Source organism: Odocoileus virginianus, chromosome 7, assembly GCF_023699985.2.
Source record: "Odocoileus virginianus isolate 20LAN1187 ecotype Illinois chromosome 7, Ovbor_1.2, whole genome shotgun sequence".
Lineage (NCBI taxonomy): Eukaryota > Metazoa > Chordata > Mammalia > Artiodactyla > Cervidae > Odocoileus > Odocoileus virginianus.
In genome coordinates, this window is record NC_069680.1 from 2,975,955 (window position 1) to 2,992,626 (window position 16,672).

The following is a 16,672-nucleotide window of genomic DNA, read 5'->3' on the forward strand; positions in this document are numbered from 1 at the left end:
CCCCTGTGCAGCCTAGTGGCCAGGAGAATCAATGCAAATATACCAATGTTCATGATGTTTGCTGTGTATGAGTATATAATCTCTTGCTGCTGACCTGGGAGTCTTGTGTCTTCTGCCTACATCTATGAAACAGCAAAAGCGGACATACTAGGTTGCAAGTAGGTAAAAATCTCAGGCCCTTCATAGTTCTTGATAGCTACAGTGATACAGATGGGATGTAAGTAGTGGCATGATTTTATGTAAGAGGAGGGACAAAGGCTTTGCAGACTAGGTTCAGGGATATAAGAAGTTTTCCTAGGGTCTGGTGGTGAATGCTCTCACCCAAATAGTGGGTGAGGTTGGGAAGTAAGGGTCCCTTATTGTCCTGTCTATTAATAAACAAAAGTTAAATTCATATTTAGAAGCTGAGCAGTGAGAGGTAGGATTGAAATAAGCCACCAAAACTGTAGCTTGACTTGTTCCTTCATTCACTCTCCCCAGGAAGGTGAAGAAAGGGATATTACCATGACAATGGGGGCAGTGAGCCCTGTGACTCCAACCTAAAGACAATGTGGCTGAGGTTACTGAGCCAAGGATTTTCTAAAGCTGAAATAGGTGATGTCGGTAATGATGACCTTGCCACCCAATATTGGGCTTTGGGTGAACCACTCAAGTTCACTTGAGCTGTGAGCAGCTAACACAATGCTCAAAACTGAAAGTAGTTGCTAAGACAATTTTGAAACTGAAAAACATCTTCTTTATGGAACTCATACTTCTCAATTTCAAAATTTACTACAAAGCTGCAGTAATCAAGATAGTGCGGTACTGGCATAAAGACAGACATTTAGATTAATAGAACAGAATTGAAAGTACAGGGGAAAAAAGCCCTTATATTTATGGTCAACTAATTTTCAACAAGGGTCCCAAGACAATTCAATGAGAAAAACCACGTGCAAAAGAATGAAACTGAATCACTATCTCACATCATATACAAAAATTAACTCAAAATGGAGCAGAGATCTATATGTAAGAGCTAACTATAAAACTCTTAGGATAAAACACAGAATGAAAATTTGATCAGACACCAAAAGCACAAATGAGAAAAAGAAAAACAAATACGTTGGATTTTATTAGAATTAGAAACTTTTGCGCTTAAAAGACACCGTCAAGAGAATGAAAAGGTAACACACAGAATCAGAGAATATGTTTGCAAATCATATATCCAATAAGGGATCTCTATTATTAAGAACACTTACAACTCAACAGTGAAAGACAAATAGTTTTATTAAGTCCCATTTGCTTATTTATTTTGCCTTAGGAGACTGACCTAAGAAAATATTTCCACAATTTATGTACAAGAAATCATTTTCATATATTTAGAATAGGTAATAATGGTCACGTTTTTACACACTTACTATCAGGTACTATCTTAAGCATTCACAAGAACCCTGAGATGTATGAACCATTGGCATCCTCATTATACAGATGACGGAAGATGAAGGAATCTTCCCAATGGGACATAGCAAGTAGACACTGGAACTGGATTAACATTCAGATCTGGCTCCAGAGCTGAAACTCTTAAGGACTAAGCTGCCTATCTCCCTGTACACAGTGTGCATGTAACATCTGACAACAAATGCCTGCTTCCGTATTTCCATTACTGAGCAGTGCACTGAAGCCCCCAGATTCCCCAGTCACTTAGCATCTTTAGAATTCAGTAAGGACTGACTATGAGCAGGGCTTTGTGGGAGATTTCAAGATTTAAGAGATGGCTTGTGTTTTCAAGGAGCTTTCGGTCAGAGAGGAAATTAGACGTATCCAAAACAACTCTAATAACAAAAGTGATAACTGCTATAACGGGGTTACAAGAGCCTTAAAAAAAGAGGACTCACTCCTTGTATGATTTCAAAGTAAAACAGTGTGGTTTAGCTTTATTTTAAAAGGTTTTATTAGTATCAGTTCAGCTGGGAGGTACTTCTGAAGATCCTGGTATAGAAATCTTGACAATGAATTGGAAAACATCAGAGCTGAAGAGGACCTCAAATGGTCGAGTTCAATACCCACATTTGCAGTGAACCTAGAGTGCCCAGCACCCTGGGATGAATGAGCTGGTGGCAGAACCTGAGATCAGATCTGGAACACCTGGTCTTCCATCCATCCTAAGGCACTCCTTCCTTCCCACTGTCTCAGCAGAGGGTGCCCTATGGGCAAGAAGCTTAGCTTGAAACATGTATCTGTTGGATACTAATCTTACAAATGTCCACTAATGACATCTTGTTGTACAAGCCTTCCCTGATTCTCCCCTCTAGTGCTTTCTTTCCAGCCAACAGTAATATCTCCTACTTGGAGGTCTGGCTCTGGAGATACTGAGTGAGCAAGACAGACCTTAGTGCATCATCTATTAGCTCTCTCTCAAAGGCTCTATGTTTTGTCATCCCAAAGAGACTGTAAACATGGGGAGAGTCTGACTTTATTTTTTATGTCCCAAAGCAATTAAAGCAGTGCTTTACTTTATTGTTTTTCACAACACCCTAGCATGAAGACATTTTAAATATCATCAAAAATTTTAAACACACAGACAAAAGTGGAGTTGTATGACAAACTCCCAAATGTTCACCACCAGCTCCCACAAGTATTGTTATTCTGCCATTCTTATTTCAAATCCTGCTGAGAGGTGGCAGAGGGTGCACATGAAAATGGCCAGGTTGGTGACAGGGAAATGCAGTAGGCAACAGGCCAGGTCGAGGACCCTAGACGTAGGGGCAGGCAATGGGATACCACTGTTCACGGGAAGAGACAGGAAGCAAAGTGGCTTGCCAAGTGGTGGTGACACAGGTAGGGTTGGGAATCAGGTGTGGGGAGCTTGAGATAAACTGTGCCCAGCAGTGTGCTGGCTGCCTGGCCATGGTGTGATGGAGCCTCTCCCTTCCTCAGCCTTTGCAGATGCTGCTCCCTCTGCGAGAACATTGCTGTTTCCTTGATGTCTGCAAATATCATGAAATAACCTCAAGTTTGTCATGTTGTGCCACCAGCAAAAGATATTTACAACCTACCAGAAGACATTCCACTTTTCCTCTCCTATCTTTGTTTTTCTTCCTCCCTCTCTCCCTTCCTTGCTTTCTAGTCAGACTATTTTTAGGTAACATTCCAGCATTTCAGGTGAACTGATGAAGCCGGGTGAGGTGCAGCTTTTCTCATTTCCAGGGCTGGTCATGCTCCTCCATCTTCTGAAAGTTGCTTTGGGGATGGTGCGCTCTGCTCCTAAGCTCAAGCATAGTGGGGCTATAATTGCTTCTTCTCCCTCTCCCTAATTTATTTAGGTTGCAGCACAATTTGCTGTAGCTGTAATCCCTCAGTATTGCAATCTGGGAGCAATATAAATGGTTGATGGCAGAGTGAGATTTTCAATTGTTGCTTCTCAGTGCTTCACATAATGTGCTGTCATTAGCGCTTTGATGTGACATATCATGGTTTCCAGAGCTTATTGGGCCATTTATAAATACCAAATGAAGGTGTTAGAGCTAGTGTCCCAGTGAGGCTACTGACTTAATTGCCTTCATTGGGAAAGGTTGGCAGCATCTTCTCTGGAGGAAAATAAAATGTAATTTTTAGTTTGTCTTTAACCATTTGCAATCAATTCCTTTCAAGTGCAGGAATCAGAGCTTTCCTCTTCTTCTAATTTTCTCATCACTTAATTTTTACCAAAAAAAATCTTTTCATACTTTAGCTATTATTACTTGATTGATTTTCAGATATTTGTAAGAATATTCAACTGTATATTAACTTGCCACAAGTTATATTCAAGTTATTAATGATGATTATTACTAACTTACATAATTTTACATTTTACAAAATTACTTTATAAAATATTAATAGCAGCTGACATTTGTTGAGTACTTTCTAGGTGGTGAAAGATACTTATGCATTGATTCATTCAACCCTTTCCAACAGTGCCCTGAGATGGATACTATTATTTATTGTCTCCCTTTTATGAAGGGAAATGGATGATTGTTGAGGTTGAGTAATCTGCCGAGGGACACAATAGTAAATGGTAGAGCTGGGTTTGAAACTCAGGTCAGTCTGATTCCAAAGTCAATATTTTTAAGCACTACATTCAGATACTCCCCACTTCTTGACTTCAGCACATTAGCCCCATCTTACAAAGCAGGAAATGCAAACTCAAGCAACTGGAGCACCGTGTTGACACCCTGGAGCCTGCATCTTTTGATTCCAGGTTGCAGCTTCCACCAGGGTGAGCTGTTCAACTGCTGATATGGGTTGCTGACATCCTATTCACACCATGCGGATTAATAAATAAGCAACGGATGAGGACTGGTAGTTAAAAATAAGATGGGCTTCTCCTTAAAGTATCAGGGGCAAAAGAGAGCTGCGTGCCTGGTCACATGGTGCAGGCGCAGGCTCTGGTCTGAGAGGCCAGAGTTCAGAGGCACAGAAGAGGAAAGAAGCAAGTCATGCCCACTGGGCATGCAGCCCAGGCACTTCAGCCACTGACATGGAGCCGGCCCAAGTCCCAGTGATTGATCCTGCAGCTGAGGGTGCCCTTCTCTCAGCAGCTGCAGGTTCCCACAAAGGGAGGTTGCACATGGAGAAGTCTTTGTCAGGGCCTCTGATGAGAGGATTGGGTTTCACATCACAGCTACTCCTAAACAGGTACTTTGCTTCTTTCATCTTCCTGATGGCTCCCACGGGAAAGAAAAGAAAGAGAAATGAAGCTACGCCAAGAAATAGGTCACAGGCCGGTTTGGCAAGGTTTTTTAACACCTTTGTCCCACCACCTCCAGATTCGTGACTTTAAAATTCCTTAATTTTTACACACCCTGTGTGGCCAATGGACACCAATGGGAAAAGCTTTCCTAAGTAATTTTTCATAAACCATTGACCATGACTCTCTGGAAAATTAATGCCTCTGACCCTTTGTACATATTATTGCCTCTGGAAGATTCTCCCCAGACCCCAAACTTCTCTTCCTATGGCTAACTTGCTCCTCTTCTTCAAGGTCCAGCTCAGGCACTGTCTCCTCCAGGAAGCCTTCCTTGATGCCCCATGCCTGCCCTTTATCCAGGCAGGCTTCCATCCCTCTCCTGTCCTGCTAAAGCACTTCAGCCACTATCCCTGCTGACCGATCTCCTATCCTCACTGTAAGCTCCTTGAAGGCAGGGACACTCTCCAGTGTCTAGCACTGTATCAAGCATACAGCACAAGTGTAATAAAGCACCTAATTCTTTTGCTCTATTTTTTTCTTTTTAAAATAGCCTTTATTTTGCTCAGGTTATGAAAGCAATATTGCTGATTGCAGCAATTTTTCATAAAAATTCACAAAGAAGAAAATGTGAACTATCTGTAACCCCATGGCCCAAATAAAACCACTTTGACATTTAGATGTAGTCCCTTGCAGTAATTTTCTATGTGTATATGTATATATGAAATTGGAATCCTATTGTCATATCTAGTTCTCACAAGGATTATAATAATACCTTTTGGAGGCAGATAGAGGAGACATTTTTATTACGATTTGAGTGATGAAGAAAACTAAAATCCAGAGATACACATCTAATAGATGGCAGAGCTAGGAATAGAACCTGTGGATCTTATCAGAGTACTAGACTCCTTCCCACTGCTTCCCCTGAGGCCTCCTCATTAGGCAGTGTTGTGCAACATCCAGCATCAGCGGGATGTGGTTCTATCACTGAATCTTCTTCCTCAGGGAAGGGACAGATTTAAGTTGATCCTGTGTCCACATCATGGTTGTGCAGTGCATAAAGAACAGTGTCTTAATGTTTCAAAGGGAAACAAAGATAGAGCAGCAAGGTTCTCATCCCTAACGGAGCTATGCAGATAACAGTAAGATGCAGACTTTCTTCCCAATAGCCATGTTGCTATGGGAACCACAGCTACAGGTTCAATCCCACCGCAGACTAGTGAGTTATAAACTAATCCATGGCTACTGACTGTATTCTAGAACAACATACACAGCGAGTGTTCAATAAGTGTGCACTGGGCTGAAGTGAATGTTTATTGTTGTTCATAAGGGACAGTCAGCAAAAAAGAATGTTGTCAGTAAATATAAATATCCCTACCACTACACTCAGTATAGAAAAGGCTATCCGATGGGAACTTGTTTTCTATTTCATCCTAAGTAAAGGATTAAATTATAATCCCTCAAGTACAAACACACACCAGATTGTTAGCTCTACAGATGAGGGAACTGAATCTTATTTATCTGCATGTCCCCAGAATACCTAGCCTAGAGCCAGACACATCTCAAGTGTCAATGCTTTTTTGAATTGAATTATATCTGCTAGGTCAGCGTGAGAGCTAAGAAGATGTCGACTAGTAATTCACCATTCCTTTCCCTGAAAGCTCTGTAAATCAAGCTCTTAAAAAAAGCAGCAAGCTAAATTCCAAAACCCTTGCTTAGGAGAAATGCCCATGGCTGGTGGGGTCTGGACTATGTCCACTGAATGTGCAGATCTCTTCTGCACAAACATCTCTTATTCCCAAGGGAGCCCATGACTAGTCGACAGGCTGTGGAGACTCACACGTTCCCTCTTTCCCAACAGCAAGGGGGTCAGGGGAAAAGGGTGGGAGTCGAGTGATGAAGCACTGCTGGACTAAATGTTCTCTCCTTCCCAGGAGAAGGAAAATCTCACAACAGGAGGAGAGTTGGCACTTCTCTAGAGGAACAGCCAGAAAGAACATGGGCTGTAGTGGAAAACAATCTTTTCTCAAAATAAGTTGTTGTTGTTTTTAAAGAGCTACCTTCAATATTCTCTCTTCCCTTAGATTGGAATGGCCTTTCCAGAACTGGATTGGAATCCTACATACTCAGCTGACTGGGTCGGTGGAGTGGCAATATGGTATATGAGTTGAGGAGCCATTAGGCTAAGACCCTATAATAACAACAACAGGAAAAAATAGTATTTGCTAATAAGATCTTTTCCTGAAATGCTGAATTTGAAGGAACTGAAATAGAAAATACTGATTTTTCTGGGAGGCAACCAAAGAACAACTTATTAATGTCCTAAACTCTTAACTCTGGAGAAGGGAATGGCAATCCACTCCAGTATTCTTGCCTGGAGAATTCCATGGAGAGAGAAGTCTGGCAGGCTATAGTTCATGGGGTCGCAGAGTCGGACACGACAGAGCGACTAACACACACAAACTCTTAACACTCTTGAAGATTTAATCACAATGTAAAATCCAAAGTTTTTATCAGCAGTGTTTGGACCTCAACCGTACAAATCTCTGAAGTGACAACCAGTATGATTCCTAGGTGTCTCCATTACACATCCCAGGGGTCGGCTGGCAAGGTCTGTCAGATTGGTGCCCTGGTCTAGCCTAGTAAATTCTTTCCAGGAGACTTAGGACACACTCTCCCAGCTGCCAAGTTCTCTGCTTATAAGGTGCAGAATTTATTAGCCCAAAGAAAGATAAAAAGAAAGCCTGCTACCTTTTAAAGTGCTTTTACATACAGTTTCTTTATTAGAGCTTGGTGTTTCCAGAAATACAGCTGCTCAGATCACTTGAGCCTTTGTACTAAATCAATAGGGCTTGTTTTAGCTTTCAAAGAACCTCTGTGCTGTTACTACCTATCAAGCAAGACATCTCATGGTAAGCTTTTAAAGAAAGTCACCTGTATTATCTCTCATTTGGGGAGAACAAAATCATGAGAACGTGCATCTTTAACATACAGCTGGCCATGCAAAGGTACAGAAAGATTTGATAAGCAATCTAGGTTTGTCCATCTCTGGAACTCAAGACTGTCTAGTCACCCAAGACCATAGGCTTTCTTCTAGCCTAGGTTTTCTTCTCTCCAGTTCCTCGAGATGCCTGATCCCAACTCTAAACCCAATTCTGAGACAAACAGTGGCCTCAGACCACATCACAGACACCAAAGAGAGTACTGCTAGAAATAGTGTGGCATGTTGAAAAGTAAATAACATTTTGAACTGAAAAATTCTGAGTTCCAGCTCTTACTACTTGTCTGACCTTGGATAAGCTGCTAAACAACTTCAAAGAACCCTAGTTTCTCTTCAGCAAAATAAAGGCACACTTATGTCAACTGGCTCACTTTACAGCAATTATGTCCAAGAGTAGTTATCTTATTTATACTTTATATATCTTATCTTATATATACTTTATTATATATCTTATATATTTTATATATACTTTCCACTTCTTAGTATACTTCACTAAACTATAAGCTCCAGGAATTCAAGGACCTTGTCTTTTTGGTTCATCATCATGGCTCATTGTCAGAAATAGTGTTCAGCATATAGTACATGATCAAGGGAAGTGAATGAGATTCGAATGTTTGAGGGAAGGAATAAAGGAAAGAAGGAAAGACAGGAAAAAAGATGAACAGAGGGAAAGAAAGAATGTTTGGAGTATTACTGATGCACTGTATATGAAAGTGAAGTGAAAGTCGCTCAATTGTTTCTGACTCTTTGCAATCCCATGGAATACAGACCATGGAATTCTCCAGGCCAGAATACTGGAGTGGGTAGCCTTTCCCTTCTCCAGGGGATCGTCCCAACCCAGGTCTCCCACATTGTAGGCAGATTCTTTACCAGCTGAGCCACAAGGGAAGCCCAAGAATACTGGAGTGGGTAGCCTATTCCTTCTCTAGCAGATCTTCCCGATCCAGGGATCAAACTGGGGTCTCCTGCACTGCAGGTGGATTCTTTACCAACTGAGCTATCAGGGAAGCCTGCTGTATATGAAAGTGTCCTATAAATTTTTAGGTATTACCCATATTATTGGCCTTCCCTGGTGGCTCAGTGGTAAAGAATCTGCCTGCATTTCAGGAGATGTAGGAGACACAGGTTTGATCCCTGGGTCAGGAAGATTTTCTGGAGGAGGGCATAGCAACCCACTCCAGTATTCTTGCTGGAGAATCCCATGGACAGAGGAGCCTGGTGGGCTATAGTCCATAGGGTCCAAGGAGTTGGATATGACTGAAGCAACTTAGCACTCATGCAAACATCCACATTTTTAAACATATAAGTAACATTTGACGCATTAATTATACCAGGGTGATCTTTTAAGAATGTAAGTTAGATCATGTTATTTCCCTGCAGAAAACCTTCAAGTGGCTTTTCATATTACAATAAAAGTCAAACTTCCTTTAGCTTTCAAAGCCCTGTGTGATCTGACCCAAGCTGGCCTCATGCACTCTTATATTTCCTCAAACATGCCAACTCTGTTCCTGCCTTGGAATCTGTGCTAGCCCTTTCCCCTGCCTGAAAGCCCTTCTGCAAAAATCTGCATGTCTGGCTCCTTCTTGTCGGTGGACTCTTGGCTGAAGTGTCACCTTCTCAGAGAAGACTTCCTTGCACACACTCTAAAGAAGCCCTCACTGGTCCCCTCTTACTATTTATGCGGTTATCTACTACTAGTCTCCTCCCAAGTGCCTGATAGTCAATAAATATTTACATTTGTGTGACATTATATTTGTTCAGTGCTTACATTTCATAGATGCTTTTCTAATCATTATTTTGTTTCATCACCACAAGTTTATGAGCTCAAAACAAACAATGAACAAACAGAACCCCCTACAGGTCCAAACTGAAAGCTTCCTCTCCGTCCCTCCACACCCTAGCCCCCTCACACACTGAGAGAGGTATCCTGGCCTTGTGAATAAAAGCAACTGTGCCAGTCAGCTTTAGTATTTGTGACTTAATTTGAGTCGTGTACAATCAGAGATATAATAATTCCTTAGTACACTAACTAGAGGGATTTTTTTGAGACACAGAAATGGTGCTGTTGGGTGCCAAGCTGTTCTTTGTTCTGGGCTTGGTGGTTAAGGGCTGGGGTGAGGGTGGTGAGATGAACACGGAGGGTGGGAATGGGCAGAGGGAAGCAAAGGGCAGGAACGCTCACTGGGTTCCAGCTGGGTTTGTTTACTGTGGACCCCAGGGCAGCAGTAATTCTGTAGGAAGAGTTCTGGGCCAGGGCACAGGAGCAGGCACTAGGGCTGGCACTACACATCCCTCCCCCAACCCAGGCTACCAGTCCCTCTGTTACATGAGGTGGAACCGGATCATCTCCAAGGAGAATCCCAGCTCTGACGTTCTACGGGTTAATGAGAGGACTCACCTTTTATCATGACCGAGATGTCTGTAAGGAGGATAACTCACATAATATTTTTGATAAGAACAGCTTTTCTGGACTAAGTGGGATTTCTCTGATCAGTCAATAAAGTCACTGGACATACCCAGCTCTCTGCTCTTGCCATTCTTCTTTAGCCTCCCCTTTCCTCTGCTCTCCTAGAGTAGGTGACACCCTGGGCAAATCCCCTCATCACACAGAGATCAACATCCAGTATAAGTGCACTTAAGCCACTCTCCAAGGGATGGGTTTCTACTGTATCTGATCTTGGACAACACTCTCCCATCTGCTTTCAACATGTTGCATCTGACATTAACTAATGTCTCCTATTAGCATTAAAAGAAAACAATCTGGAAAAATTCACTCTCAAGCAGAGTTCAAACAGGCCACAAGTAGATTTGGAATCTCAACTGCACAAGGTTTGTTCAAATAATAGTGGTAAATATATAAATATATATAAATGCATAAACGTGTGTACGCATAAACCCATATGTACACACACGTGTGTATATCTTGGGGTATGTCTGGGAGGTAAAGCTAAAAGTCTGTAAAATGGGTCAAAAATACTTCCGTCCAATTTGTGAAACTAATGAGTAACAGAAGGAGAAAAATTCTCCCAGTGGGGATCAGAGCACGATCAAAAGAACTGAAGGACATGGAAAAGGAGTTGGGAATCTTTGTCTTACGCTTACTGGTAATGGGTTAAAATTCTGGTCCACAAGGTGATTGTATCCATGGTCAAAAAATGAGTGCCGAATCACAACATCAATGCCCTGATTGGCCAGCATTCCTAAAGTGTTCAACCATCTGAAAAGCAAGGGAAAAAATGCTGTATCAATACATTTAAAATCAATACATCTAAAAACTCTTAGTCACACCTTCTGCTGGCCCACTTAATAATAATTACTTAGTTCTCTGTCTTTCCCCAGATGGTATGAGTGCATCAAGAATAGACACATTTTAGCTTTGCACCCCAAACAACCATCACAGTTTCTGGAATACTATAGGTGCTCAACAGTCTAAGTTCAAACTGATCTGGATAAAATCAGATTATAGGATTTTGAGAATCACCATTTACATACTAGGGACAAATCATGCATAGTTATGATTCCCCAAATCTGAAATAATATGGAGCTCCAAACCAGTGACCTTACTAACACTAAAGACCACTGCTAATTTTTACATTATGAACAAGTATTAAAATATTTTTGAATCTTTTCCACATTGACAATTATATTTTATTCTGATAAAACTAACAAATACCTACTGATAATGAATCACATATAACTCACATGCAAACACAGTAAAATGCAAAGACAAAAGTTATAAATCCAAAAGGAAATCTGACAAAAATATAGTAGAAACATTTTGTTGCTGTTGTTCAGATTGGGACATTATAACCCAGGGAACTGAAAATGCTTTTGGAATATCACATGGCTAAGCTACTTGTCTTTCTTATTTCTGTTCATTTGGCAACACTGTAAAATTAGGAGAACAGGTTTAGCTTTGCTTTAGCCTCTGAGACACAGTTTTAGCTGACCTGTGGTAGAACTGTAACATGAATTCTGGGTTGACGCCTCCTAAGTCAGTGTTCTCTCCACTGAAAGAGCACAAATACCGTAGGTTCTAACAAACAACAAGTATTTCTATGTACAAACAAGTTTGTCTTTCTCATCCTTCTATCCCCAGGCTTACTGAATGAATGAAGAGACAAAATGATAAGTAAATACATAATCACATGTATGTGAATCCCTATCTCTAATGGCATCTGGATATCAATACTTGTATTTGTACATGTGATAAGATCCCATCTGTTCATTCATTTATTATTCATCCAACAATATGAATTCATCAACTGTAAATTCTAGATCTTGTTCTTAGCATTAAGAATAGATTAAAAAAAAAATGCCTGTGAGACCACATAAGTCATTTGAAAGGACTGGGTATGTAAATAACTGTACCTACATATTTACAAGAATGCTATCAAATTCCTACTTGTGACCTCTACACAGCCTAGCACAGTGAAATATAAGAATATATAGTCAATAAATAAAAAAAGGTACTACTACTAATAAATAAATAATGAATAATAAAGGTACAACAAATAAAAAAAGGTACTAATTAGTAAATCTGAGTTTTCTGGATTTTCTTCTGAGAGTATATGGGTAGTTTTTGAAGGAACTCTAAAGAGAGAGAGAATATTCATTCTCCTCTTTAAACCCTCATCCTATATGCACATCCCAGGACTAGGGCATTAACAAATGACTATGGCCAGAGCCCCTGCTTTTCCATAGCTTTTCAGAATAGAATGGTTAGTTCTGGAATTGTCTTCATCTTCCTCTGTAATAATAAGTCTCCTGAGAAGGGGAAATAAATGGTGTTCCATGTCGCTCTTTTATGCTTAATTAGCGAAAAGTGGCAAGATAATTGGCACATCTCACCAAGGATGCTTCTGTGGCTATTAATTTCTATCCACAAAACACTATTGAATATCTATTACATGACAGACATGACTAGGTGCTGCAGACACAGCAGTATGCCAAGGGTAGGGCATCAAAGAATCTCAAAGTCCTGACTGGGAAAACCACCCTTGCATACTGGCAGCAGAGAATTCTAATTTATGCATGCATGTGAATGTGTCCTGGTAAGCTTATAGTTATGCCATATATTGAAAAAGGGCTGTAAAATGCCGTCTTTCCAACTCTTTGCTAGCCTTCTGGAGCTTCCTAGAATGCTGTACATTTTTTTTCTCCAGGAAGCAATTTATGCCTCTTGGAGAACTGGACTCAAGGAGCATGTTTCTGGGTACTGCCAGTAGAGCTTACGACCCGAGGACGATAAAAAGGTAAGAGAAAAGACCAGGAGCAGAATGAGCTGGGTTTCATTTGATCTGTCAACCAAGCACGGAACATCTGAACTACACCAAAATCTAAACAACGATGTTCACAAAAGTGACTGCGGAGATCTATGGATATTTAGCTGATGCTAGTGAAAAGGCAGGTCTCTCTCTAGCTCTCTCCATGATGGTCCGTGTTATTTCTCATTTCACATCACTCTCTAAAGGGAAGAATGTTCATGAAAACACTCAGTACAGATGGACTACTTGCTAGGCCCTGCAGCTGAGTTCTTTTGAGATCGCTAAGCAAAGGCCATATTCTGATTCAAGGGGCCTCCAGCAGCCAATCCAGCTGTCACAGTGAAACCTGCTGAGGAGAGTATTTTTGAAAGAAGACCCTCAGCAACACTGAACAACCTCTCTGTGCCGCTCCACGTGAGGACACAGGGCTGGAAGACCCCAGGCATATCTTGTAGACACGGACTCATCATCTTCATCTGCATCTGCCAGGATTCCACCTTAAAAGACATCTGCTTGACCAGCCTGATTTGCCCTTCACAAATGTAATAAAGAAGCTGCCTTAATGGAGAGGAACTATAGCTATATAATTAGAAGTGGCTGTTAGCAGTGAAATGTGTAGTTGAGGGCAGAGCTGCAGTTCTTAGGAGAACCTTGTTCAGATGAAAAACCAGGACCACAGACTAGATTGGACCAGAAACAGGTCACTTGGTCAGTCTGTGGTCTTGAGTGGTTTGTCCCTGTCACATGACAATGGCAGGCCAGGAGGAGGTCCTTGGCTTAAGTGCTTCTGGCTTAAGTTGCTCTCCAGATGACTGCAGTAGCCTTCAAATTCATCTTCCTATCTCTTGCTTCTCCAAACTGGTGCAAACTATCAAACATAGTGTTTTCAGCACAGGTCAGATCTCTGTAGGACCTCACTCCTCCTCTGTAATAGTCAATGGCTTGTCACTGAGTATAGAATAAGGCCTCATATTGCATCCCTGGTTTTTAAGGTCTTCTATGATTTGGTGGTAAAACTCTGTCCTTAATCATACCTAGGCTTCCCAAGTGGTGTTAGTGGTGAAGAACCTGCATGCCAATGCAGGAGACATTAGAGACTTGAGTTTGATCCCTGAATCAGGAAGCTCTCCTGGAGGAGGGCATGGCAATCCACTCCAGTAGTCTTGCCTGGAGAATCCCATGGACAGAGGAACCTGGTGGGCTACAGTCCATGGGGTCACAAAGAGTCAGAACAACTGAAGTGACTTAACATGATCATGCCCCTGCAGATACTGAGGCTTTCTCACACTAATCATTTCTCCTCACAATGTTCCTTGGGCTTCCAGGTGGCACTAGTGGTATAGAACTACCTGCCAATGCAGGAGACATAAGAGATGTGGGTTTGATCCCTGGTGGGGAAGATACCCTAAAGAAGGGCACAGCAACCCACACCAGTATTCTTGCCTGGAGAATCCCACGGACAGAGAAGCCTGGTGGGCTAAGGTCCATAAGGTCACAAAGAGCCAGACACAAATGAAGCGGCTTAGCAGAATCATACCTTCACTAACCCCTTCAGATACTGAGGCTTTCTCACACTAATCATTTCTCCTCATAATGTTCCTTCAGCTTAGAGTGCTCCCTACTACCCTCAGCAACAACCTTCACCTATAGAAATTAGAGAAATTTCTCGATGTTCCACTAAATTGCCTCTTCCTCCACAAAGTCCTTCCTGATACTCCCAGTCAGAAATTCTTGATTCTTCTGCATGTCTATCCCTTGTGTGGACAGACCATATAAGGAAGGAAGAAAGGTGGTATAATTTAGTGGCAAAAAGGTAGGCCTCTGGAGCAGACTGCTATAACTTGAGTCCAACCTCTGCCATTAATTAATAATTGCATCTATCTTAGTGGGTTCTTATAAAATAAGGGCATCTACTACACTGGTTGTTAAATCATTAAATATGCACAAAGCACTATTAAATATGCCCTCGGCACATGGTAAGCACTATGCAGTTAAAATTATGATGATGAAACTTATCTCCAATAGCTTTTCTTATCCTCCATCTCTATTCTTCCAGTTGTCTAAGTTTCTAAAGGGCAAAACCTCCCTCTTATTCTTACCTATCTCCCAGAACTCTATTGAAAATTACAAGAAAAAAAATATATGCTGTCTGTACCGTATTTTGCACTGTAGACATAAAATAAAACTCTTATTACTATCTACTTATTATTAACCTTATTACTAATAACTACCCTTATTATTCTTGCTCTAATGCCTGTACCTGAGATCTTATTATTTAGACAAGTCCCTAATCACTGTTTGTTGAGTGTTTAAACACATTTACGAAGAAACGGATGAAGAATTTTCAGTAGGAAACGAACCACCACCCCATCCAAAGGGCAGAATAATAAGCAATTTCACTGTCCTTTCCTAAGACCCTTGGGAGTGAAATTGCAAGTTCTACTCACAAGAATCCTGCAGCATAGGAATCTGATAGATTGTTTGTGCCTCCAGCTGAGGTGGTCACCACACCTTCAAGCCAAATCTTCTTTCCTGGGGTGTATGTGTTAACCACCTGTTCACATAACAAAAGCAGAAGGAGATAATGAGATTTTTAAAAACTGTTCCTAAATGAGAAGGACCATACATTCTCTTAAAGTTCCTCTGATCCTCTGTTCCCAGGTGATCATGATCTGTGCTTTTTTCATGTTGATATAGCCCATATAGCTGGCACACACACACACATACATATTAATATCGATACATGTCCATTCAAAGAAATGATCATTTTTTTCTCCTGAGTGAACCAAAGTGACATTGTGACAGGAGAACAAGTGTATATTCTAGGACATAGGTTGACTGCAACACTCTTCACTGAAAATTAATAGTAGAGGTCAAACTGGAATGCTGCTAAAGATTAAAGAAGAATTTCCCCTTGCACCTAGAAAAAGGTGGTCCTCTCCCTCTTCTAGACACTGCTTAGAGTGCCCAACCCAAGGAAAGCTGGAAACACTATAAATAAGAGAGCAAGAAAAATACCTTAAACGATTAGAAAACAGAGTCATATGGTGAAAGTAAAGGTCTACAGTAATGATTCCCCTTAAAACATTCATGCTTTTGATAAACTTTTGTGTTTCCTTTAAGATTAACTGAAACTTAGTAATATATTTCTGTTTTTCTTTTTCGCCTTTGGCTTCTAGGATATTCAAAGTTTAATTTTTGTTTGAAGACAGATATAGAGGTGATTAAGGCAGTTAGAGAAAAGTGGTTCTGTTAAACAAAATAAAACAAAAAAGTAAATAGTATAAGATGATGAACCTTGAAATCATTAAGCTAAGTGAAAGAAACCAGACACAAAAGGCCACATATTATATTCATTTATATGAAATGTCCAGAACAGTCAAATCCATAAAGACAGAAAGTAGATTAATGGATTTCTAAGGTTGGAAAAAGGGAAAGAGAATGAGGGGGAAGATGGGGAGTAACTACAAATAGGTATGGAGTTTCTCTGGAGGATAATGAACATGTTCTAAAATTAAATAGTGACAGTTTCACAATTTTGTGAATATACTAAAAACCACTGAATTTCAAACTTTTAAAGGGTATGTCTCATGATATGTGAATTGTATCTCAGTAGAGCTGAGTGTCTAATATGTATCATTAACAATAGGAGAGGTAGACCCTAATAGGTAGATAACTGATGTGGAAAGGGGAATAAATCCTGAA

At 40.8% G+C, this 16,672-nt stretch overlaps 1 protein-coding gene across 1 annotated transcript in view; it reads right to left on the reverse strand.

Annotated features, from left to right (window-relative positions):
* Positions 1-16,672, reverse strand: part of HPSE2 (heparanase 2 (inactive)) — a 666,499-nt gene that overhangs the window by 125,239 nt on the left and 524,588 nt on the right. Inside the window, exons 8-9 of the mRNA XM_070470009.1 lie at positions 15,415-15,521; positions 10,803-10,917 (exon numbers count right to left, since the gene is read on the reverse strand). Of these exons, the coding sequence (XP_070326110.1) occupies positions 10,803-10,917; positions 15,415-15,521 (222 nt within the window). The remainder of the gene's footprint in view (positions 1-10,802; positions 10,918-15,414; positions 15,522-16,672) is intronic.